Raw genomic sequence first — 24,996 nt, forward strand, 5'->3', positions numbered from 1 at the left:
CCCATAATATGAGTGAACATGAATAGGAGAGACATTATGGTTTATTGTATGCATATTTAAAATAATAAGGTCATTTTGAATTTCAAAATGGCCGCCATTTGAAATGAGCTGTTTATTTATTTAAATATTGTTCTAATTCCATTGAAATAGAGTATTTTTTTCTTATTTCTAAGAAACTTTGGGATGCTATTTCTAACAGACAATAATATATTAAATAAATTGGCCCTTTTGAGTATCCGTAACAAATAATTAGCTATAGAGGGCAACATCTGGGTTACCTGCTGCCTCTACTACATCCATAAGCACATGGCATTGGACAGAAGTTTCTGCTGTATTGTTTCTGAATTTATGAATTCTCTGTAGTACCCAGAGCACTCTTTGCACCAGATGGGTCACTTCTCCACACTTCCTCCAAGAGTGATCTGATGCATCTCCTTGAAGCACTACCTGGAGACACATCTATGGTGGAGACTTTACCTGATCCTTCTTTACCTGCAGCAACAGTAATAAACAAGTCTTCTACTGTTCCTGATGATAATGTGCTTGAGGATATGGATACCAATTCTGCTACAGGAGGCCTACTTGAGCGTTGCCAACATGTGGCAATAATCGATGGTATGGCTGATCTATAGGCACTGGACAAACCGGAGTGGGTGCAAACATGCTCTCAATTGGCTTCTCACTTCATTGAACGTTTCTGGGGGAAGTATAATACTTACGATGAAGTACACCTAGTGTTCGATCGCTATGATTTTGGTGACATTTCCCTTAAAGCATCAACACGTGAAAGGTGACTAGCAGGTAACAAGGCTGTGGCCTATCACATAACAGACTCAACATCAATTAACACCAGTATGCGGAATCTCCTTGCACATGTGAAGACCAAGGATGAGTTGACGGCTTATTTAACAGAGAAGATTCTGCAGCACGCTGCTTTGAACAGAAAGCGTGTTGTAGTTGCATGGCGTGACAGAGCAGAAAGTTCACATAGGAGCGTTGACTTATTAAGTAGTTCCCAAGAAGAGGCAGATACCAAGCTCATGCTACATGCTGTTGATGCCACCAACAACCTCATTGAGAATGCCACCTCATTGAGAATCTATTCTCCTGATACGGATGTCTTTGTTCTGGCTATTAGGCGCTATCCAAATCTTTCAGCAGACACTATCATGGTAACTGGTGCAGGAAACAACCAGAGTAATCAAACTTGGACCAATATATAAAACTTTGGGGCCATCAAAAGCATCAGCACTTCCTGGATTCCATCCATTGTCCGGGGCAGACATTTCCGGAAAGTTTGCAGGCAAAGGCAAGATAACATGCTGAAAGGTTTTAGATCATTTGGATGACAACCATGACATCGTTGTAGCATTGTCCCAACTTGGTGCGACAGGCACTGTCTCAGAAGCAACAAGTGCTGCTCTTGAAGCTTATGTATGTCAGCTCTATCTTCCTAGAACAACAAAAATAACAAACGTTGCAGATGCAAGATGGTGGCTCTTTAAGCGGAAACAAGCCCAAGCAGAGAATCTTCCCCCAACTAAAGCTGCACTCACACATGCCATTGCCAGAGCACATTATCAAGCCATGATATGGTATAATGACATTGTTGCATTCCCTGAAATACCATCCCCAGAGAACTATGGCTGGAACTTGGTAGATGGAATTTTCATACCAGTGATGACACATTTGCCTCCAGCTCCAGATGCCGTCACACAGTTAGTGAAATGCGGATGTGGTTGGACCCGGTGTTCCAGTCACCAATGCAAGTGTAAAAAAGAATGGACTGTTTTGCACAGAATTTTGTACATGCTGTGAAGGGGAAGAACTATGCGACGATGCTCCTTCTAACCTCGAAGTTGACTCTGACAATGAAGAGAACAGTGATGATGATGATGATGATGTTTAATACGGCTATGAAAGTAGCAAACTTGAAACAAGTTCATGTCGTTCCATTCTACATGGTTAAGACTGCATTTGTTGGACATGCAGTTGCAAGGTGTGTATAGTAGATGTGGGTGTGGCAATTATATCTGGGGTATGTGGGGTGTGTGCTGGTACTGCGAGCGCATGATACTGCACCTCATAAATTTGTTATCCTCTGAAATGGATATTTAAATATTGTAGCTTGTAGAGTTAAAGTCTACAAATTAAGTCCATAGAAGTGACTGTTTATCGTTTATATACGAGCTAAGGTGTGTATCCGAGTACCAATTGCTTAGGTGAGTGTCCAACTGTGCAAAAAAAGTTTGAGAAAAATACCATCGGTTATCGTTTTTAGAAAACACTTGTTACCACAATATTTAAAGGGGGATGGTCCAATTTCATCACATGCAGTTTTCACATCGATTGAATGGCTTTGACCCTCCAACCCACCTGTGAAGTTTCATGCTGGTATTTCAATCGTTTTGACAACAGAACTAAAAATGTGCATTTGCAAGCCCCATAGAATCCTGTGGTTCAACTAATTGGTTGACCATTAGTAAGCAAGTTTTGGCGTACAAAATCCAAACAAAACATCTTGCAGCCCTACAATTTCACAGGGTCAATGAGAAGAATAGCAGCTTTCTTCTCATATCAAAATTTATACCACGTCCGGTTAAATTTGGGGGTCAATGTTAGGATGAAGCTGTTGATCGGACCATGGCCCTTAAATTTTAATGCAATTTGTAACTTTGTGGTAGCCATTTTGAATTTCAGGATGGGTGATATCATATGTAATTTGAACAAAATATTACTTACATTGATTTTGAAGTGTTAACAACAATGAAAACCTCTCATTTTGCTTTCAAAATTGAGGTAAAATACTTTCATTGAAACTATCCAAGTGAAAAATAGTGGCAAAACATCGGCCATTTTGAAATCCAAGATAGCTGCCGTCTGCCACACTTCCAAAACTGGCAACATGTATTTTCATGTACTTTGGTACCGAGATAATGAATTATAATAGGTGGAAAATCCTACAGGTGTCCACAAATATATTGCAACGAAAATGTTCTGAGGGAAGTGATAATTGAAGGAGATAATTTAGTTATCTCCTAATGTATGTGTTTAGATTAGCCGTCTCATTCAATTACCTCAATTAGCATCATCAGAGATAGTGTGTTTGGATAGCACCTCATCATTCCCTTAATCTTTGTGTTGTTTCACTATTACATGTGCTATTTTTATACAATTAACCCCATTTGAAGTGTTCATTCCAGTGAAGAGTTGTTGGGGTCGTTTGGCGAATGGACTTATTCAGCATGACCCTGTGTGTAGGACATCATGTGGTTAGTCACGCATGCCTTAGCTGATTCATGCGTATTTTGACCAATGGGTTTGGAACGTCAAGGGTTTGGCTGAAAAGGTAATAGCCAATGGCCTTGTGACATGCGACGTAGTCTGTATGATGTCACTCGGCTGATTGCACGCTGATTGGGTGGCTCGTGTTTGTCTGGGCCAATTAAATTATGTCTGGGCCAATGATATTTAGAGTTCTCAGGGGAGGGGGGGGGAAGAAAGAAGAATGGTTGGATGGAATGGCCAGAAAAAGAATGATGGTGATGGTGAAGGAAATAAAGGGTCAATCACAGAGAGCTGTGGAGGACATCTTGGCTGCAGAGCTGAAAAGAATTTCGTCGTCCACCCGGAACTGGGAGTCTCGTTGTGGGCTGAGCCACTGCACCCCAAAGAGAACTTCAACTGGGAGCCTGCAGCCATGGGCTGCACAAATGAGCAGCTCATAATCTCCTTGATCCAAGATGTGCTGGGTATATGATCTCCCAGCATCGATATGGGTATATGAATATGGTCCCTTGATTTCCCCTGAGGAGACAGGATGTGCTCTCTAGCAGCATTCCATGTCCCTTCCCTTCCCTTCTGTCTTTTTATCCTCATGTGTGCCTGTTGTGCAAGACATAGTTTTAAGTAGGCAAGCTGTTTGTTTTTGTGATGAACATTATCTTCCCCACTCCTTCCCTTCCTCTGAACCCCCTCATCCTTGTGCTTGAATTCCCATCCTCATTTATTTCTTCATTAAACATTATATGTATATACATACTTCTTCTTCTTCTTTCGGCTGCTCCCGATAGGGGTCGCCATAGCGGATCATCCGTATGATCCGCATAGTGATTTGGCACATGTTTTATGCCGGATGCCCTTCCTGACGCAACCCTGGTCGCCTCTTACAACACAGGGATATGGTATACCTATTTTAACCGGGGTATACACCGGCCCAGTACACTGGTACTCATTTCGCCGACCTCGGAAGGATGACAGGCTGAGTGAACCCCCTGGTGTATTAATTCAGTGGTCCAACGGGGCTTGATATATGTATATATATATATATATATATATATATATATATATATATATATATATATATATATATATATAGATATATATATATATATATATATATATATATATATATATATATATTGTACTCTACCAGTCAAAAGTTTTAGAACACACCCATTTTTCCAGTTTTTACTGAAATTTAAGCAGTTTAATGTTTCAATGTACTCTGAAATTAAAGCATAGAACAAATAAACAATTGCAGATAAAAAAAGAAATCACGGAATCATTTTGTTGAACAAAATTTTATCTAAATTTTTGACTCTTCAAAGTAGCCACCTTTTGCAGATATAACAGCCGAACATACTCATGACATTCTTTCTTCAATGGAAATCAAATATTGTTTGGAAAGTTCTTCCCAACACTGTTGCAGAAGTACCCACAAAAGTGTTGCACTTGTAGGTTGCTTTGCTTTCACCCTTCTGTCCAGTTCATCCCAAACCAGCTCGATGGGGTTTAAGTCTGGAGACTGTGCTGGCCATTCCATGATTTGAAGCCTACCGTCTTGTTCTTTTCTTCTGAGGTAGTTCTGACAGCCTGGAGGTATGTTTTGGGTCATTATCTTGCTGTAGGATGAACCACTGACCAACTAGGCGTAGACCAGAGGGTATTGCATGGCGCTGCAAAATGCTGTGGTAGCCCTTTTGGTTCAGGATGTCAGTCATTCTGTGCAAGTCACCGACTCTGGACCCAGCAAAAGTGCCCCAGATCATCACGCTTCCTCCTCCATGTTTGACAGTTGGTGTCACACACTGAGGAACCATCCTTTCGCCGACTCGACGGCGTACAAAAACCCTGCATGATGAACCGAAGATTTCAAATTTTGATTCATCGGTCCATAAGACCTTCTTCGAGTTTTCAGTAGTCCACTGGTGGTGCTTCATGGCCCAGGCAAGCCTCTTTTTCTTATTTTGCAATCTTAGCAATGGCTTTCTTACTGCCACTCGACCTGCCATTATGAGACTAAGGATTCGTCACTCATTAGGTATCATTTCCCTGGTCTCTGTCTATGCTCCGACTGAGGCGAGTGACCTCACCGTGAAGGAAACATTCTACGCCATGCTCGAGTCTGTAGTTCATCAGTGCCCCAGACGAGATACACTTCTAGTCTTGGGGGATTTTAATGCATCGACTGGAACTGATAGGGATGATTATGAGACATGTGTTGGTCCCCATGGGTCAGGAACTATGAACCAGAATAGCACTAAGTTCCTTGACTTTGCAAGAAGTCATGGACTTAGGGTGGCTGGTTCATGGTTTCAGCACCCACAAGCTCATCGCTGGACTTGCTATTCCAATGCTGGCGGTGTGGCAAAGGAGATTGACCATGTCCTCATTGACAGTTGCTGGAGGATGATCCAGAAATGCAGGGTCTACCAGAGTGCTCAGTTCCTCAACACTGAGCACCGGCTTGTTGTAGCAACTCTAAAGCGGCACCTTAAATCCTGGAGAATGGTACCATCCCAGCCTAGGCTGGATGTTGGCAAGCTCAAGAATGAGAGAGCAGCTGAGGAGTTTGCGAACAGGCTGAGTGGACATTTGGGTTGTATGGGTGCTTTGGGGGGTCCTGAAGAGTTGTGGAGTGCCTTCAAGACCACCGTCCTTGATGTTGCTGGTGGATGTCTTGGAACTCACCGCAGGGCAAAGAAGAATTTTGTCTCTCAAGGGACACTGGATACCATTGACCAGAGTCGCAGGGCCGGGCTGAATGGCAGAGCTGAGCTGTTCAGGTAGCTGAGGCTTAAAACTGTACGTGCACTGAGGGTGGACAAGGAGGCCTATGTGCGAGGAATCTGCGAGGGGGTGGAGCATCACCCGTGGACAGGTGATTCTCGTCCCACTTACAGGGGAATTCGCGCATTGCGTTCATCCAAGCCCATCCCTCGGAGCACTGCAGTTAGAGCAGAGAGTGGTAAGCTCTTGAAGGAGGAGTCTGAAGTGAAGGCCCGCTGGGCCGGTTACTTTGAGCGGTTGTACCAGGCTGATCCCCCAGCTGTCGAGTTGGACGTCAAGGGTGTTACAATCCCTGTTGCTGACCCTCTAAGCAACTGTGGTCCACCTTCGCTAGTGTAAACACGGGCTGCAGTGAACCGGTTGAAACGGGGTAAAGCTCCAGGGATCTGTGGCATCCATGCTGAACTTCTCAAGGCTGGTGGAAATGCTGCACTCGTGTCGTTGCATGCAGTTTTGTGCTCTGCCTGGAACACAGGCACCATCCAAACTGACTGGAAGAGGGGCCTTGTTGTCCCTCTCTGGAAAGGGAAGGGTGATCGCCAAGACTGCAACAACTACCGAGGGGTGACGCTGCTCTCAGTGCCGGGCAAGGTCTTTGCTCGGATAATTCTTGATAGGGTTCGCCACCATCTGCTTGAGCACCAGCGTCCAGAGCAGTCAGGCTTTACACCAAAGAGGTCAACGATTGACCGTATCCTTGCACTTCGTGTCCTCACCGAACGCAGACGAGAGTTTCGGCAGGGGCTGCTAGCAGCCCATGTTGATCTCTGTAAAGCGTTTGATTCAGTGAATCGGGATGCCCTCTGGAGGATTATTGGTCTTCGTGGGGTGCCGCCAAAACTGATCGATCTGATTTCTGAACTCTACTCTGGTACTGAGAGTGCTGTGAAGTGTGGTGGTACCATCTCTGACTTATTTCCAGTTGTTACTGGAGTTCGTCAGGGGTGTGTACTGGCCCCACACTTTTCAGCACTTGTATGGACTGGATTTTAGGGAGGATGTCGGAAAGATCAAGCTGCGGTGCATCGTTTGGTAATGTCAAGATCTCGGACCTTGATTTCGCAGATGATGCGGTCATCTTTGCGGAGACTTTAGATATCCTTTTGGTGGCCCTCGAGGTGCTGAATGAGGAGTCGGAGCTGCTGGGATTACGGGCTTCTTGGGTCAAAACTATGATCCAGGCTTTCAATGACATCTTGGATGCTGCTGTCCTGTCTGTGTCTGTTTGTGGTGAGGATGTTGAGGTCGTGGAGAGATTCACTTACCTTGGCAGTGATATTCATGTCTCTGCTGGCTGTGAATCAGAGGTCAATAGACATCTAGGTCAGGCCTGGGGAGTCAAGGATTCACTGGATCATGGGGTGTGGCGCTGCCGGTACCTGTGCGGGAGGACGAAAGTCCGAGTCTTCAGGTCCTTGGTGCTTCCAGTCTTGCTCTATGGATGCGAGACTTGGACTCTGACCAAGGATCTGAGATGGAGACTTAATTCCTTTGGTACCAGGTCTCTTCGTAGAATCCTTGGCTATCGCTGGTCAGATTTTGTGTCCAAAGAGCGGTTGCTGAGAGAGACTCGGATGTGATTTGTTAACTGCATAGTCCGTGAGCACCAGTTGCGGCTGTATCGACATGTGGCTCGTTTTCCTGACGCTGATCCTGCTCACCAGATTCTCTCAGCGAGGGAGTCTCGTGAGTGGAGTAGGCCAATGGGCCGACCACGTGCCTCATGGTTGCAGCAGGTTGACCAGCATCTCAAGGAGATTGGGATGGGCCTGGCATCTGCCTGGGGGGGAGGCCAGACGGAGGCCCCTGGAGTACCGGCGGAAAGTGGATGCAGCGACGCACTGTTCTGGCACATGCTCCCATACCTGACCTGACCTGACTCGACCTGTCAAACCTGCAGCTCAAAGTCTTCTCTTCACAGTTTAAACTGAGACTTCCTTACTTTGACCAGTGTTGAGCTGTGCTTGAAGCTGCTGTCCTGTGAGCCGCCTATCATGCAAGCTGTTGACTCTCAGAAACTTGTCTTCTCATTGTGTTGTGGCTTTGGGTCTGCCAGACCTCTTCCTGTCAGTTTCCTCTAGTTTCCAAGTGCCCTTTGATTGTGTAGGAAACTGTACTCACTGACACCTTGGCCACTTTTTGCAATTTCTCTAAAGGAAAGACCTCCACTTTTAAGCGTTATAATGGTCTGTCTGTCTTCCTTTGTTAATTGTCTTTTTCTCGCCATTATGATAGCAATATACTACTTCCTGCAGTGCAATAGTGTCAAAATAATGCTTCAGAGGGTGTAGCAACACAGTCTGTTCCAACATTGCTTTTATACAGACAGAGGGTTTGTAACTCATCAACAAAAGTTGGGACACCTGTTGGAATTGTTTGCATTAACTTTAAAGGCTTAATTTACTTCCATTGCTGCAGAACAGCTGCAGTTGCAAACCCATTACTTGTTCCCTGAAAAGGGCCTTTTTTAACAACTCTGAAATTTACATTATTTTTCAGTTTTTGGTAACCTAAACTTCTTTTTTTTAAACCTCTGGCAGTTTACCGCTTAGGTTTGTACCATTTCAGGTTATTTACTGGACTTGAACTGCTTAAATTTAACTAAAAACTGGAAAAATTGGGGTGTTCTAAAACTTTTGACTGGTCGAGTATGTGTATATATTTATACTTCTACCGTTTTTTTTTGGTTCACCATTCATGCTCCTGTGTACTACATTGAAAGGGAGCACATCCCAAGTAGCACACATGGCTAAGTCCTTTCCAAACCACAACGGTAATGTCGGTGTTATCATTGTTCTTGTTTCAGTTCCTCTCAGTGCAATTCTTATCCAGTCTCCCCTACCACTTGGCTGGCCTGTGCATATCAAATCTGGCTCGATCACAAGTACCAGCTGCATTAAAATAATTATAAAGACACTCATTTGAGTGCATACCTCTGCCAGGCTAAACAGTTTACATTTTGTATCCCACTGATAGGCCGGAATAAATAACAATTATAAAACTCATTTTGATAGTCACAAAATCTCATCAGACCTGAACCAAAATGTAATCGGCTTGTTCTTGTCACTTACCTAACTCATCCGAAACTTTGAAATATCATGCTATATATTGTTTTGGCCATATCTCTCAATTGTGTGGAATCACTTTAAAAAATTAAAAATTCTCGCATCCGGATCCAGATCTTCACCAAAAGCAAATCAATTCATCCTCGTCACACACCTAACCTGTCCACCAAGTTTCGTCCAAATCTGCCTGTAACTTTTTGAGATATCCTGCTCACAGACAGGCAAACAAACAAACCAGAAAGATGTCATGCACTGCACGATACTTGTGAAGTCCATTAAACAAATTTAATTTTTAAAAAATATTTATGGTTGAATGACAAAATCTACAAATCCTCAAACTTCAAGTTAACTGGATGAAAATTGACAATTTTAGAAATACGGCCCATGTTGACCTCAAAAATAATTGGTGCTTCAATTCAGTGACCTGATATGCAAATCCTGTTCAAATTTCTAGTCAATCAGATGAAATTTGAGGATTTTAGAAATTTGATAAATTTCTTGGCCTTTGGCTTATGTTGACCTTTTGACCAAAAAAAAAAAAAAAGCCTTTTTGCTTATGACGAACTCTACCGTGTGGTGAAGTTTTGTGAAGCTCGGTTTAAAATCATGACCTCGAGGCGATAAAAAATAACAAACAGACAGACAGACAGACAGAATAATGCACGCATCCAAGAGACTTGAAAAATCTTCGATTTTCGCAAGTAACAAACAAAGACAGCCAGGGGTGAAAATAACCTCCATCCACCTGTTGGTGGTTAATGCAATTACTGTGACACCAGTTAATAATCTCCAACTATTAAAAAAAAATTATGGAAATTAAGCTGTTTAAATAATGCGATAAAATATGAATTGTGGTTGCAACATTTCCCCATCACTCATTTAAGGCTCATCACATGCCGTTACATCACCTACCGGTTTTGCACTAAAACCAAAGCCCAGGAAGTCCAGCAAGATGACACGTGTAAATCTCTGACTCAATACATCCCATACCTGCAGTAAGCACAGGACAGATTCAAGTCTCATGAATCACCTCAAGACCATCATAAACAGAGTTGCATCAAGAAGAGCAAAACAAAATTTTTCTATGCTGCCTTGTGTGAGGCAGCAAAAACTACTGTGCAGTAAAAAAAAAATCGTGAATCAACTTGATTGAGAATGTTTTTCAGATACCAATATAGCATTATATAATTAGCTTTTCCTACAGGACATGAAAGGCACACATTTTCTGAATTTTGGCAGATATTAAAGAACATTTACACATGAAGGATAGTGCTTTCCGACCTTGGACCAATCATAGCTGGAGGTGGGGAAACCATGAAGCAGAATGAGAGCATCTCCGTTGCCTGGATAGCCACGTACCTCTGAAGGTCAAAACAAAAGCAAATTGATGAAGTGGACTAGTGCTGGTCTCTTTATCTAGGACTTGGTTGATAATTCAGAAAATAAATGCTTGGATTTCGGATTTTCAAATGCATACATTACTATTTTGGAAAACAAAGCGATGATCAAATCTGAAAGCTAGAGAGTTCATAAAACACATTACCCCATGCTTTCTTGAGAACATGAGCAGCAAATTTGATTGGTCGTGATGCTGTAAAATGCCGTAATATTTTGTCCAAGTACTGCTAAACGGAAGGGTTTTGAAAGTGTCAAAAAGGCTATTTGTGTTCTGCAATGTTCAAGTGTCATTCAATTGAAATGAATAAAGATTTTAAAGGTTGTATAAAAAAAAAAATTCTGGAAGTTTACCACTGTTGATGCAGAGTCTTTCCACCCCCTTATTTAGCATGTTACATTAGTTATTCATGATTGTTGTTTGTGTCCTTTATGACGTCCTTAAAAATAGTAAGTTTTCTGTTTGGAATCATTTTCAATTTTATTTTACTGCCAGACAAGCAGGCAGAGAAAAAAAAATATCCCATTCCTCTCTGCACATACAAGATTGGGACAAATTCAGAGCCAAAGTACAGGAACTCCTCAATTTACGCTCCAATTGCATTCCCCAAAAAACTGAATGTAAAATGAAAAAAACAAATAGAAAACTAGAGGGGGAGCACTCGGTAGAGTGCAAAACCTCCGCCGCCAATACTGCTGGGTCACTTAAGTGAACCTGATATCCTATTCATTGTCGGTCAAAACGGATCAGACTCTACTGAACCACGATTGAATAAACTAAACTAGATCGACACGCATGTAGGAATGCCAAAAAAAAAAAAAAATCCAAATTTTTTTGAAAAAAAGTTGCAAAATTTGTTTGTTTTTTTCTCTAACAAATTTTTTTGGGGGGTTGGAAATCACTTAAAACATGTAGAAATGCAAAAAAAAAAAAAAAAAAAAATATTTTTCAAATAAAATCGAAAAAATTTTTTGGACAAAGTCCAAAATCTAATGGCATGATCCTTGGACCATACCTAATCCCCCCCCACCCACCAAGTTTCGTTGAAATCCGCCCAGGAGTTTTTCCGTAACACTGTTCACAAACAAACAGACAGGGGTGAAAACAGTAACCTCCATCCATCTTCGATGGCGGAGGTTAACTATTTTCCCAGAGGCAATCCCATTATGAATTGAAGATGCGTTCCTCGGCAGAAACTTCCAGTCCAAACCTAATTCTAACATAAAGAAAGACAGTACATGGTTGAATACAGTTCCTGTAAAGTGTAAATAAAGGTACAACGACATAATAATCAACTAGAAGGGCACTCGGTAGAGCTCATACCTCCACCAATCTGATTAGTTTACGTTTTGTATCCCACAGATAGGCTGGATCTGGATTCAGACCTGAACCAAATTGGCTTGTTCTTGTCACCTAACCAACTCATCCCCCCAAGTTTTGTCCGAATCCGTCCATAGTTTTTTGAGATATCATGCTACTACTGTATGCATCGTTTTAACCCAATCACTCAAATGGTGAAGAAACACTTAATAAATTCTTGGATCCGGATTTGGATCTTCACCAAAATGGAATCAAATCTTCCTCGTTACATCCCCAACCTGCCCACCAAGCTTCGTCCGAATCCGTCCACAACTTTTTGAGATAACCTGCTGTATGTCGTTTTTGACCTTCTCAGTGATGAAAAAATCACTTTTAAAATTCTCGGAAATTGAATCATTTCGTCAGTGTCACAAACCCAATGGAAGAAAGGTAAAGGTTTAAAAAGGATCTGAAACGCAATATTTTTTTCTGAAAACCATTGAGAATCATTAATCACGGTCTAATTTGAAAATGGGGGGGGGGGGGAGGAGAATATATTTGAATTTTTTTTGCCAATCATGAAATGGCGGAAATAAGCCCTGGAGTATCTATTTTCGATTTCGCCAGTGACCTCACACCGTGAAGCCATATTGATCCGAACAGTGGCTTTACATAAAGAAACGGTGCATGCCGAGCTCGGATTTCGATACTGATTCCACCATCATTAGCAACACTGATGGTTCTCAGAATGTTGAAACTGATCAGTGGGATTTTGAAGAAACGGTTGGAGACAAAATTAGTAATGGAAACACTTTCGTGGAAATTGTGGAGCCATATTGTTTCAAGCTTTGTGCGAGTGATTCAGAGGAAGAAGGGGAAAGTGTTCGTGAAGATGAAAATGCTGGTCACATGATCACTTCGGCTCGGTCGTGTTTGATTTTTCATTCAATTGAAAGTTTATAAGGGAGAGAAGATTTTGTATTAATTGATAAATTCATTTATATATTATTCGAGCAGAAACAACGATCATCGCCCGACAGCACGGATGCCAGACAAAATGGGTGATGACTGCTTTGTCCCACCGTCGCAGGCTGACCAGGTGTCTTGCATGTTCCAGAATCGTCCCATTTCATACAAGTCTTGTAAACATACAACATGTATGTTGCAGGATGGTAGTGGGTATTGTGGGGGGACGTGGAGGGGGAGGGGTGTGGGGTGGTGTTGAGTATTGTGGGGGTGAAGACCCTGTAAGTTTTAGCATCCTCGGTCAAATCCTCTCGGAGTAGGTGATACATACATACTTTCTCTTCACTATAAATAGATGGTGGCTCATTTGCTGTGTCGAAATTTGTGTTGACAACAGACAATTATTTTCAGGTGCTATTATGGCAACTGCCAGACAATGGCAACAGGTGTTCGATTCACCATTCAAATCGCCCATGTACACGTGCTGGGAGCTGGGTAGTGATGGTGTTAGTTTTGAGCGACGGCTATTTCTTCCGCTTAATTGTGGGTATGGTATCCTCTCTCAATCATGACAGATAGCCTCAAGATCTATCCATCTATGTTGTTTTAAAACAGTGTTCTGTAACATGTTCAGAGCACAAAAGCAAACATTTTCTCAGCCCGATCCACACGCGGGTATTTCGGACAAACCTCGTCCAATTTTTGGCAACCTTAGGGTCTTTCGGCCATTAGTGTAGCATGGATCCATGTTACGTTACAAGCACCAAGGACACGTCGACTCGACATATTTGTGGAAAATCGAAAATTATTCACCATTTGAGTTAAATCTTACTGCGATGTAACCCGGAGATGGATATGACGGTCGACTCTCGAGTGTGACATCACGGCTAATCGAAAGAAGAAGAAGAAGATTCCGACTTTTAATTGCAGACTGACCTTCTTTATAATTTGGAAATCAGAAAAAAAAAAGACATCTATTTTGTAGGGCATCAAGGGATAGATGAGCATCGAGGTGGGCTGAGCATTTGGGTTCCGCTCTAAAGGATTAAAAGCATCACATGGAGGAATGTCATTCAACATTAGACGATGAAAATCTACTTTGAAAAATGAATGAAAACAGCATTTAACAATAACAAGCTTTATTCCCCCATTGCATCTGAGTGTTTGCTTAAACCTGGAAAGTGACAACACCGACAAACCATTTCTAACATACAATTTTCTATATAGTTGCATAATTTTCGTGGAGAATGATAGAAAAAACCCAGCCTTTTTACAGCCATTTTTCATCCTGCTGAGCAGGGGCTAGCTTTTTGTGGGCTCCATGCAATCATGGTTCCTCCTTGAGGCAATGTTTTTATGGCCGGATGCCCTTCCTGACACCAACCCTGATCGCCTCTTACGACACACAGCGATATGGTACACCGGGACCAGTACAATGGTACTCATTTCGCCGACCTCGGAAGGATGACAGGCCGAGTCAACCCCCTGGTGTTAATTCAGTGGAAAACTGGGCTCGAACTCAGGACTCTAGGATCCCAAGCCAGCTATGCTAACCACTAAGCCAACACCAAGCTATGGAGAACAGTGTGACCACTCCTTGGCTTTTTTCACAAGATCTTGGCTATTCGTTGTTCACCTTGGTGTCTTGGTTTTCTATAGGTTTTCTTGGCGTATAGGTTTCCTATTATCATCGCTTTTCCGAAACCTTGTGAATTCTTGGCTTTTTTCATTGGCTCACCTTGGCATTTATGAAAATGAGGAGTGGTCACACTGATGGAGAATGATAGAAGACGAAAAAGAAAAAAAAAAAACATCGCTTTTCAAAGCCATACACCCCTCGCTCATGAACAATCGGCACCTGGAGAAAGCACCACCTTAGTGGATGACCAGCTTGTAGGCATGAAGCAAAACTAGGCGTTCGCTTCTTGAAATGCCAAGCAATTATATGAAAGTTAAGTTCCAAGGTATAATCATGATGCATTTGCTCATCTGTCAAAGATCTCTCGCACACCTTTGTAAAAGATTCTGTGTTGCTCGAAAATGAAAAAGCGTCCCGAGTCTTGCCATTGCAACAGCGTCGGGGTGAGAGGTGGGGCAGGCAGATTCACATACACTGCCAGGAGAGGCAGCAGGAAAACAGCAAACCAAAAACACCCTTTGGAACTCCTGAACAGACAGACAGACAGACAGACAGACGTGCGTGTCATAAAACGAGAAACTTAGCCAATCATCGTTTCAGAATTCCAATGTACGAAAATAAATAAATAAATAATCTCGCTGTCATTGGGACAGAATTTACCTTTTTTTGCACGAGATAGATTTTTTTGAAATGATACGAGATACATACATTTTTGAAAACTTCTACATATCAGTCTTCAACACTTCCCTTCCTCCAATCAAGTAGTCTTGCTGCACCGGTTACAAACAAACAAATAGATAGATAGATAGATAGATAGATAGATAGATAGATAGATAGAAAGATAGATAGATAATCTTGCTGCCATTGGGACAGAATTTACCTTTTTTTTGCACGAGATTGATTTTTGAAATGATACGAGACACATACATTTTTGAAAACTTCTACATCAGTCTTCAACACTTCCCTTCCTCCAATCAAGTTGTCTTGCTGCACCGGTTATAAATAAATAAATAAATAATCTTGCTGCCATTGGGACAGAATTTACCTTTTTTTGCACGAGATAGATTTTTTTGAAATGATACGAGATACATACATTTTTGAAAACTTCTACATATCAGTCTTCAACACTTCCCTTCCTCCAATCAAGTAGTCTTGCTGCACCGGTTACAAACAAACAAATAGATAGATAGATAGATAGATAGATAGATAGATAGAAAGATAGATAGATAATCTTGCTGCCATTGGGACAGAATTTACCTTTTTTTTGCACGAGATTGATTTTTGAAATGATACGAGACACATACATTTTTGAAAACTTCTACATCAGTCTTCAACACTTCCCTTCCTCCAATCAAGTTGTCTTGCTGCACCGGTTATAAATAAATAAATAAATAATCTTGCTGCCATTGGGACAGAATTTACCTTTTTTTTTGCACGAGATAGATTTTTTTGAAATGATACGAGATACATACATTTTTGAAAACTTCTACATCAGTCTTCAACACTTCCCTTCCTCCAATCAAGTCGTCTTGCTGCACCGGTTACAAACAAACAAATAGATAGATAGATAGATAGATAGATAGATAGATAGAAAGATAGATAGATAATCTTGCTGCCATTGGGACAGAATTTACCTTTTTTTTGCACGAGATTGATTTTTGAAATGATACGAGACACATACATTTTTGAAAACTTCTACATCAGTCTTCAACACTTCCCTTCCTCCAATCAAGTTGTCTTGCTGCACCGGTTATAAATAAATAAATAAATAATCTTGCTGCCATTGGGACAGAATTTACCTTTTTTTTTGCACGAGATAGATTTTTTTGAAATGATACGAGATACATACATTTTTGAAAACTTCTACATCAGTCTTCAACACTTCCCTTCCTCCAATCAAGTCGTCTTGCTGCACCGGTTACAAACAAACAAATAGATAGATAGATAGATAGATAGATAGATAGATAGAAAGATAGATAGATAATCTTGCTGCCATTGGGACAGAATTTACCTTTTTTTTGCACGAGATTGATTTTTGAAATGATACGAGACACATACATTTTTGAAAACTTCTACATCAGTCTTCAACACTTCCCTTCCTCCAATCAAGTTGTCTTGCTGCACCGGTTATAAATAAATAAATAAATAATCTTGCTGCCATTGGGACAGAATTTACCTTTTTTTTTGCACGAGATAGATTTTTTTGAAATGATACGAGATACATACATTTTTGAAAACTTCTACATCAGTCTTCAACACTTCCCTTCCTCCAATCAAGTCGTCTTGCTGCGCCGGTTACTAATTAATTAATTAATTAATTAAAAAAAATTTTTAATGTTCCTCACTCAGACAAGCGCATGACATGACATTCCAGTTGAAAAACAAGGTTTATACAAATCAATGCTTTTAGATACCATGATTTTTAAATAAATAATTAAATAATAACCAGGTGTTGGCAAGCACAGCACAGACACGAAGGACCAAACGTCCTCCTCCTAAGCTGAAGCTCCTTGTTTAAAGGGAACTCGTGGTGACATTTTTTTTGTGCAGAAAGATGTTCCATCATACCAAGAAAACGTACAAAATATCATGTGGTTGCAATTGGAAGTGGAACAGCATCAATGGAACGCATATCTCTACCATGCTGAACAGTTCAAGTTTAGTATCCCACTTGATAGGCCGCGTCTGGATTCGGATCTTCACCGAAATCAAATCAATTCTCCCTTTGCCAAACATCCAACCTGTCGACCAAGTTTCCACCAGGGGTGTGTGTTCCATTACCGATCAGCTCGTCGAGCCAGTTGTTCCTTATCAATCTTTTGAAGGGAGTGTTTGGGTGCTTAAGCCGCTTGGCGAGCGCTCTACAAGCCGCTTGGTAACGGAACACATCCCAGTATAATCTGTGTATGTAACGGTGTGTATGTAGCTCACATTTGCATGTTGAGCCCGACGAACACACATAGCAGAGAGAAAGATCCGATTTCTCAAGATCTCGGAGTTCTTTTCACATTTAATCCCGTTGTTTTATAATGGTGAATGAGATTCAAACTTATCCTCGAAATACATATACACAGGGAAAGTAACTGAACCAGGAAGTGGTTCCTGCGAAAAATCGTGAACACCTGAAGACGAGGAAACCGCCCATTCAAAAATATTCCGCCGGAAATACAACATTCGTCAAACTATCTTGAAAGAAAAATTGCCGCATAAGTATTATAATATAGTGTTTTAATAAAGCTTAACAATAAATAATAAATAAATATTTTAATGGAGTTTTAATAAAGCTTTAAAATAAAAATTAAATAAATAAATAAACCCGCCCGACCATTCGGATTGGTACCGTATATTTATTATGTACGCAAATATTGTGGAATTATAATTATCGTTTTGAATGTGAACCTGCAGAAAACATCATGTGAAAGGACTGTGGGTGAATGAAGAGAAACGAGAGTGAATAAAGGCAGGAATTATAATTCCGACTCTCCTTGCCGCTGTGGTTACCGTTACCATGGTATCTCTGTCGCGACGTCAGACGTCGTTGTCCGTTCTCTGATTGGTCCAATGGAGGACAACAGGTGGTAACTCCAACGGCAAATTTGAAATATATATATTTTTAATGCCGAAATTGCTTATATCTTGTGGAATCATTTTTGTTCGAGATATATGTTGTTACCCGATGTATCAATCACTACCGTGCTGAAAAATGGAAAACCTTTAAAAAAAAAAACAAAAAAAAAAAACATTCAGACTACTGCTCAATGAGCGTTCGCTTTGGTTTTACGCTCGCGGCCGGTAAATAATGGCTTGGCGTGGATCTGGGCGTCCTCAAGGGAAAAAAGACGTGAGTGGATCCTCAAATTAAAATAATAATAATAATAATAATAATCAGTCCCTTACGATGTTCATTCTTCTTTGACTAAAAATGTCTGTTTTAATGTTTACCCCCATTCGCTTCCCCCCCTTCTCTGTAACCCCCCCCCCCCACTTGTGTTTATCCTTCGCAGGTTCTGAACAAAAGGATTCCTGAGAATCCGAAATTTCGCCACGTCAAGGCACGGGTCGATACCGGTACTGTACATTGCAGTGTATACAGTTGCCATGGCTATACCTGTACAGTGCGTATTTCGTGTGTGTGTGTGTGTGTGTGTGTGTGTGTGTGTGTGTGTGTGTGTGTGTGTGTGTGTGTGTGTGTGTGTGTGTGTGTGTGTGTGTGTGTGTGTGTGTGTGTGTGTGTGTGTGTGTGTGTGTGTGTGTGTGTGTGTGTGTGTGTGTGTGTGTGTGTGTGTGTGTGTGTGTGTGTGTGTGTGTGTGTGTTCGCTGTTTCTCGACAACCATTGTTCCGATCTAATTGAAACTTGCCAGCTATATTGCTGGGGACCTGTGGATGTGCCTTTTCAAGGTTTGATATTAATCGGACAACTCGTTCCCAAGTTGTGGCCATTTATTTACCAACCAATGACAGGACACGTTGCTGCGTAGGCGTGGCCGATAGGGAAAGGGCACCATTTAGTTACCGTGGCGTAGGAGTGGCAATGGTCAATGGCAGCGAATGTCATAGCAAGCAAAGACAGGGAGGTAAACTTGATTTTAATTTGGATTTTGGGTCATTCCATGTCAAATCATCAAAGAATCTGCCGTCATCTCTCAGATTTTTGTAAAACTTTGGGAACCAATTGGGACCCATGAAAAACGGCAAGAACTCAAATATTTTTGCTAACAGCCTCTTAATTAGTGAGATACAGACTAACGAACTTTGGACTAATTAGCACGACGTCGCGAATTCAAATGGCCATATCTCTAAAAGTATAACACCAAGAGAGCTGGTTTTGGTGTCATTTTAAAGGTATTTTCATGCCCTATGAATTTGTCTGGGCAACATTTTCCTACCTCCAACCACAAAAAAGTTATCACAAAATATAAACTTCAATCGTGAATCCCCAAAAAATGTATCCTTCAAATTTCCTCAAATTCATCCCAGAGGTACCTTATGATGTCAAGAAGCTTCCACATAAGTTTTGTGATGGGCACTTCAATAGTTTCTGAGATATGAGCAATAATGTACATGTATGTATGGCATATAGGTTCGAATATCAGCATTTGTAATGTATTATACAATCATTCTAACCGAGCCATGACAGGGAACACAGGGAACGACCATCAATTGCTTTGAAGTATCATATACTTTCATTTTCAACTGGGCCTGAGGGGAAGAAACAAGTGCTGCTGTTGCTGCATTGAAGAGGAAATGGAAATCCTCAGTCAGGTTAGTGAACACTGTGTACTTGAACTCACTTATTGATTGTATAATACATTACAAATGCTGATTTTCGAACCTATATGCCATACGTACATGTACATTATTGCTCATATCTCAGAAACTATTGGAGTGCCCATCACAAAATTTATGTGGAAGCTTCTTGACATCATAAGGTACCTCTGTGATGAATTTGAGGAAATTTGAAGGATACATTTTTTTTGGGGATTCATGATTGAAGTTTATATTTTGTGGTTGGAGGTAGGAAAATGTTGCCCAGACAAATTCATAGGGCATGAAAATACCTTTAAAATGACACCAAAACCAGCTCTCCAGGTGTCATACTTTTAGAGATATGGCCATTTGAATTCGCGACGTCGTGCTAATTGGTCCAAAGTTCGTTAGTCTGTATCTCACTAATTAAGAGGCTGTTAGCAAAAATATTTGAGTTCTTGCCGTTTTTCATGGGTCCCAATTGATTTCCAAAGTTTTACAAAAATCTGAGAGATGATTGCAGATTCTTTGATGATTTGACATGGAATGACCCTTTTTACAAACTCTGTGTGTGGAAGTATCACAGCAGTTGTTACTTCAATGCATGTGAACATTCCGTACGGGCACGCACCACTTCCGGATAGTGATGACTTCCTGTATTCTAATAATTTCTCGATTTCTTATGTGCATTTATAGATAAACACAATGCTCCAATCCAGTCGTCGTTTAGGAGAGCAAAGGAACGGCCTGTGTGGTTGCTGTTTCTGGCACGATTTTGAAAGTGTTTTTTTTTTTTTGCACATACGGCCACGTACTTGTAAAGTTGATTATCATAAAGGGAACTACGATGCAATGAATGGGAAATTAAGTGACATCATCTGGTAGGAGAAAATTGAGAACATGAACTGCGTCCAAACATGGGAAGCATTCCAAACTGAAGTGATGAGCAAACTGGACAAGTACATGATGAGAGAAGCTCTTGTTCTCCAGAAGACAAAGCACCAACTTCTGAAAGTGACCATGACTATGATACGTACATCAAAGTGAAAGATGAACTTCGAAATACCACACAGACACAACTAGAAGGAAGAGTATGAGGACTCCCTGGTACATAGCTTCAACTCGGACATCAAGGGGTTTTGGCGATACAGCAACGGTAAGATTCAAAAACAGAAATATGGGAAATACCCCCTGGGTGTTCACCTGGTAGTACCTGGATAAGATAACCAGAGAACTGCTGGTAGGTGTGGATGACCCACAAAATATGTAACGAGGAAGAAGGTTGTTTGTTTTGTTTTTTTAATACCATGAGCAAACTTTGATACATCACGGGTGATGAAGGTTGTGATCAAGTTTGATCGAACTCGTGTGTGTGGTTTCAGAGAAGAAGTTGCATACTCCTGGGCCTGGGAAAGAGTTGTATGCATTTATATGTATAGGGGAAAATCCATTTTTATATGGTAGTTGTTAGGCTTTATATATAGGCCCTATATATATATATATATATATATATATATATATATATATATATATATATATATATATATATATATATATATATATATATATATATATATATATATATATATATATATATATATATATATATATTATATAGGTCCGAGGCTTTAAAAAAAAAATTGGGTTCTCGCTCGAAATCCCTACAGATTTTGCCCAGCTTGCCCCAAAAGTTGCCTGTCGGGCGAGAAACCATACCGGTCATATCTCGGCGATTTATTGAGCGATTTTGGCAAATATTTAAATAGAGGATTTTTGGGCTGGGGAACGCGCAAAAAGCAATATTTAGTCGATTTGAGAACTGGTTTAGATGATAGCGACTCTGAAGCTCTTCCGGAGAAACCAAATCAGGTCTGAAATTTGTAATCCTCAATATCTCTTCGGTCATTTTATTATTTTAGATGATACGTTTTTGCTAAAAAAGGAATACAGGTTTTACTGTTACACAACTGCCATGTCACACAAATTTCTTAAGTTTAACACCCACATCACAATGAATTTGTGTAAACTTCCACCATATCAGATCTAATTATATGGATTGGTGCAGGCATCATCTTGCAACTTCATGCACTTGCAGAAATTTCAGATTTTCTCCAAATTCTTGAAGCTGCTGACATGGCAATACTTCCTTTAGGGCTTTCGGACCATGAACTACAGATGTGTCAGAGCGCCTTGGTTTGGATAAGACGGCCTTAGGCTTATGCTGGTAAGAGGACACACACCGTATCTTGTTCAGATGAATTTGCTCCTTCGTGGTCCCAGTTGTCCATTGCTGCTGATGTGAAGTTCCCTGGGTCAAAATGGGAAGGCAACTTCATGTCCGCTTCATTTTGGTTGACAGTGAAAGCGGCCAGGTCATGCTGGTACTGGCGGAGTTCAGTGCAGCTCATGGCCAGTGCCTGTCGATTCAGTGAGGTGACATCGATTTTGCCACCACGTCCTAGACTGTGGGCAAACTCGGCATTCAATACAGACATTGGTGTTCTTTTTCTGCCAGAATGGTGAATGTAGAACATGTGCTGGAACATGGTCTGTATTTTCTGACATCGCTGGATTGAAAGAGAACCATCTTTGCGTGGCACCTGTTGTTCCTCCTGGTCTACATAATCAACATCTTCCTGCATGTCACTTGTTATTACTTGGTCAGCTGCGGCCCTGTATGTGGCTGGATTGAAATTAAACAAATGGCCATAAAACTGCAGGATATAAAACTCTGGGATATTCATCTTTGACTAGGCTCGCTTTAAATCTTGGGCATCACAGAAGCGATCATCTAAGTCGAAGTCGTAGTCGTGCAAGCATGCTCTGAATTGAGCTGCTACGAATTGCATGGGATTCACTGATCGGATACGCTCAGCAAGTACATTTGCCTTGAGCATTACCCAGCACATAGAATACCATGAGGCATTTTCTTGAGAATCTGAGTAAGCAAAGTCTATCAGGTCGTTGACCTGCTTGTAGAGGAGGACCTTCACATCCCTATTCTGGACATTACCTTTACCTCCTAGGCGGCTGTTCATCTGGTCTCGAATAGTAGAAAGTTCATAACCCTTGCCAGCACTCAGACCCATCTCATTCCACACCCGCTGCTTGGCATCGAGTTGTACAGGGGCACTAAGCGTTCTGGAGCGTTCATACTGCTGAATATATTTGCACATGCACTGGTTGTGACAATAAATATCAGCCCCATACACAGCATGTTCGTCTTGAAGGTCACAAGTTCGACGGAAAACATCATCCTGGAAGTAGACGGTCGCATCTAGGAATATCTTTGCTCGGTTGCTCTCGCAGATTCGATATTTGGTGGTCACGGTTGACTGACTTGTTGCCACATATGACTCATGTATACTGATAGTACACAGTGGCACGACCATGTGCCACACAAGCCGGTGTTCGCATGCTGTTTGACTGTGAACGAGTTGTAGTAGGTGTTGGTGACTGGGTTGACGCATCATCACCAGAGGGCACAGATTGCTTCAATGCTTCTTTCTGCTTCTCCTTAAGCTTGGCAATTTTGGTGCTATTTGTGTAGCCCTTGTAGCACGCATTTGTGACGTGATAATTGAATAGAGCACAATGCATCAACTTCTTCAACCTTGCGAGCACCGCATCTTGTCGTGTCTCACTTGCGGATATAATCTGATCGCACCCATGTTGTGTACACACCAGCTTGTCTTGGGTGTACTCTTGGCAAATAATACAAAGCTCCTCATCAAACTCAACCGCAGCATCAGTCGCGGCGCTAAGATTGACCGCTTCCATCATGATGTTAGTCAGTTCCAATCTGAAATGGAAAGAGAGATAAAAAAGGGTTAAAAAATATCTTAAAACACATTGACAAATGACTATCACGAATATATCAAAGCTAGTGATGGTAGTAGGTACCTATAGTCTTATAAACATGGTTCGATTCCTTCGATTGACATTGGAATCACTTGATAGAGACTCCATATAAGCTCTGCGGAACTGTCCATGTTGGAGTCTTTGACTTCGGGGATGGAGGTTAAGCTCAAACTAACAAGGACAAAGCATAAGCACTTAATAAATATTTACCTCCACCACTGAAGGAGGTGATGTTTTCACCTCTGTCTGTTTGTTACTTGGTGAAAAAAAAATTTCGCCAAGTATGTTGGTCTGTAGCGTTTGTGTCTGTCTGTCACACGATTTTGGCCACAGTTTTCAAGCATGTGTTCTGAATTTTTTTTATTTTATTTTTTTGTATTTAGGTGAGCAGCCAAGGACAGCAACGCTTAATTTTGGTGAAGATCCGAGAATTTTTAAAGTGATTCTTCACCATTGACAGAGCTAAAAACAATATAGACTACAATATCTCAAAAGGTTATGGACAGATTCAAACAAAACTTGGTGGAAAGTTGGGAATGCCACAAGGAATAATTGAATCGATTTTGGTGAATATCCGAATCCAGATCTGGATACAATAATCATTTAATTTAAACTGATTCTTCACCATTTCGAGATGAGGCCAAAAACGAAATTGCATGATATCTCAAAAAGTTGTGGAAGGATTCGGTTAAAACTTGGTGGACATAATGGGTGTGCCACAAGGACTATATGATTTGATTTTGGTGAAGATCCGAATCCGGATTCGAGAAATTTTCAAGTGATTCTTCACCATTGAAAGATGGGGCTAAAAACTATGTATAGCATGAGATCTCAAAAAGTTGTGAACAAGTTATGACAAAACTAGGTGGATGAGTTTGTTTGGTGACAGGAACAAGCCAAATCGATTTTGGTTAAGGTCTGGATTCAGATCCGACTTGTCAGTGGGATACAAAATGTAAACTATTCAGCCTAGCGGAGGTATGCGCTCCACCAAGTGCTGTTCCATTTTGCCAAATGTCATTCTGTGAGTGATTTTTCATTTGTTTGTTTATTTGGGTGCAGGATATCTCAAAGTTGTGGATGGATCCACATGAAATTTGGTGGACCGGTTGGGCGTGTGACAAGGCTGAATTGATTCGATTTTGGTGAAGATCCAAGTCTAGATCTGGATACGAGAATTTTTTAATTTTCAATGAGATTCTTCACCGTGGATAAATATGGCCAAAAACGATATATTGTTGTGGGCTGGGGTTCGACGGCGATGAAAGACCACCAGGTGGAGCAGTGGAGTAGTCTCCCACCGAACACCCGGAATTTAGGTCGTGACTCTCGGACAACTCCAAAAGTTCATGGGTCACTTAGAGGATGGTGGTTGCCAATATTTTGACTGCGTGAGGTAGGGTCCACTTGTCTAATTCCAATTTACCTAAGTACTCATGCCGTCCAACTA

At 41.2% G+C, this 24,996-nt stretch overlaps 2 protein-coding genes and 1 pseudogene across 8 annotated transcripts in view; 1 reads left to right on the top strand and 2 right to left on the bottom strand.

The window, feature by feature from the left end:
* Nucleotides 1-17,571, bottom strand: part of MEST (mesoderm specific transcript) — a 35,269-nt gene extending 17,698 nt beyond the window's left edge. The window contains exons 1-4 of one of the 4 annotated variants that reach the window (XM_085897422.1): nucleotides 17,369-17,571; nucleotides 14,810-14,964; nucleotides 10,419-10,498; nucleotides 10,050-10,127 (exon numbers count right to left, since the gene is read on the bottom strand). In XM_085897422.1, coding sequence (XP_085753548.1) covers nucleotides 10,050-10,127; nucleotides 10,419-10,498; nucleotides 14,810-14,964; nucleotides 17,369-17,376 — 321 coding nt within the window. In that variant the 5' untranslated portion in view covers nucleotides 17,377-17,571. Of the gene's footprint in view, nucleotides 1-10,049; nucleotides 10,128-10,418; nucleotides 10,499-14,809; nucleotides 14,965-15,145; nucleotides 15,220-15,364; nucleotides 15,398-17,108; nucleotides 17,291-17,368 lie in introns of those variants that run through there. The other 3 variants (XM_085897421.1, XM_085897424.1, XM_085897423.1) reach the window with 3 other exon arrangements.
* Nucleotides 17,572-18,141: 570 nt separating this feature from the next.
* CEP41 (centrosomal protein 41) overlaps nucleotides 18,142-24,996 on the top strand; it is a 33,624-nt gene continuing 26,769 nt past the window's right edge. For 3 of the 4 annotated variants that reach the window (XM_085897430.1, XM_085897432.1, XM_085897431.1), the window contains exons 1-2: nucleotides 18,142-18,278; nucleotides 18,442-18,505. In XM_085897430.1, coding sequence (XP_085753556.1) covers nucleotides 18,237-18,278; nucleotides 18,442-18,505 — 106 coding nt within the window. In that variant the 5' untranslated portion in view covers nucleotides 18,142-18,236. The remainder of the gene's footprint in view (nucleotides 18,279-18,441; nucleotides 18,506-24,996) is intronic. The other variant, XM_085897433.1, reaches the window with a different exon arrangement.
* Nucleotides 21,754-23,468, bottom strand: LOC147018089 (uncharacterized; annotated as a pseudogene).

The sequence above is a fragment of the Eptatretus burgeri genome, chromosome 10 (genome assembly GCF_056783735.1).
Source record: "Eptatretus burgeri isolate ZD-2024b chromosome 10, Ebu_testis_v1, whole genome shotgun sequence".
NCBI classification, from domain to species: Eukaryota; Metazoa; Chordata; class Myxini; order Myxiniformes; family Myxinidae; genus Eptatretus; species Eptatretus burgeri.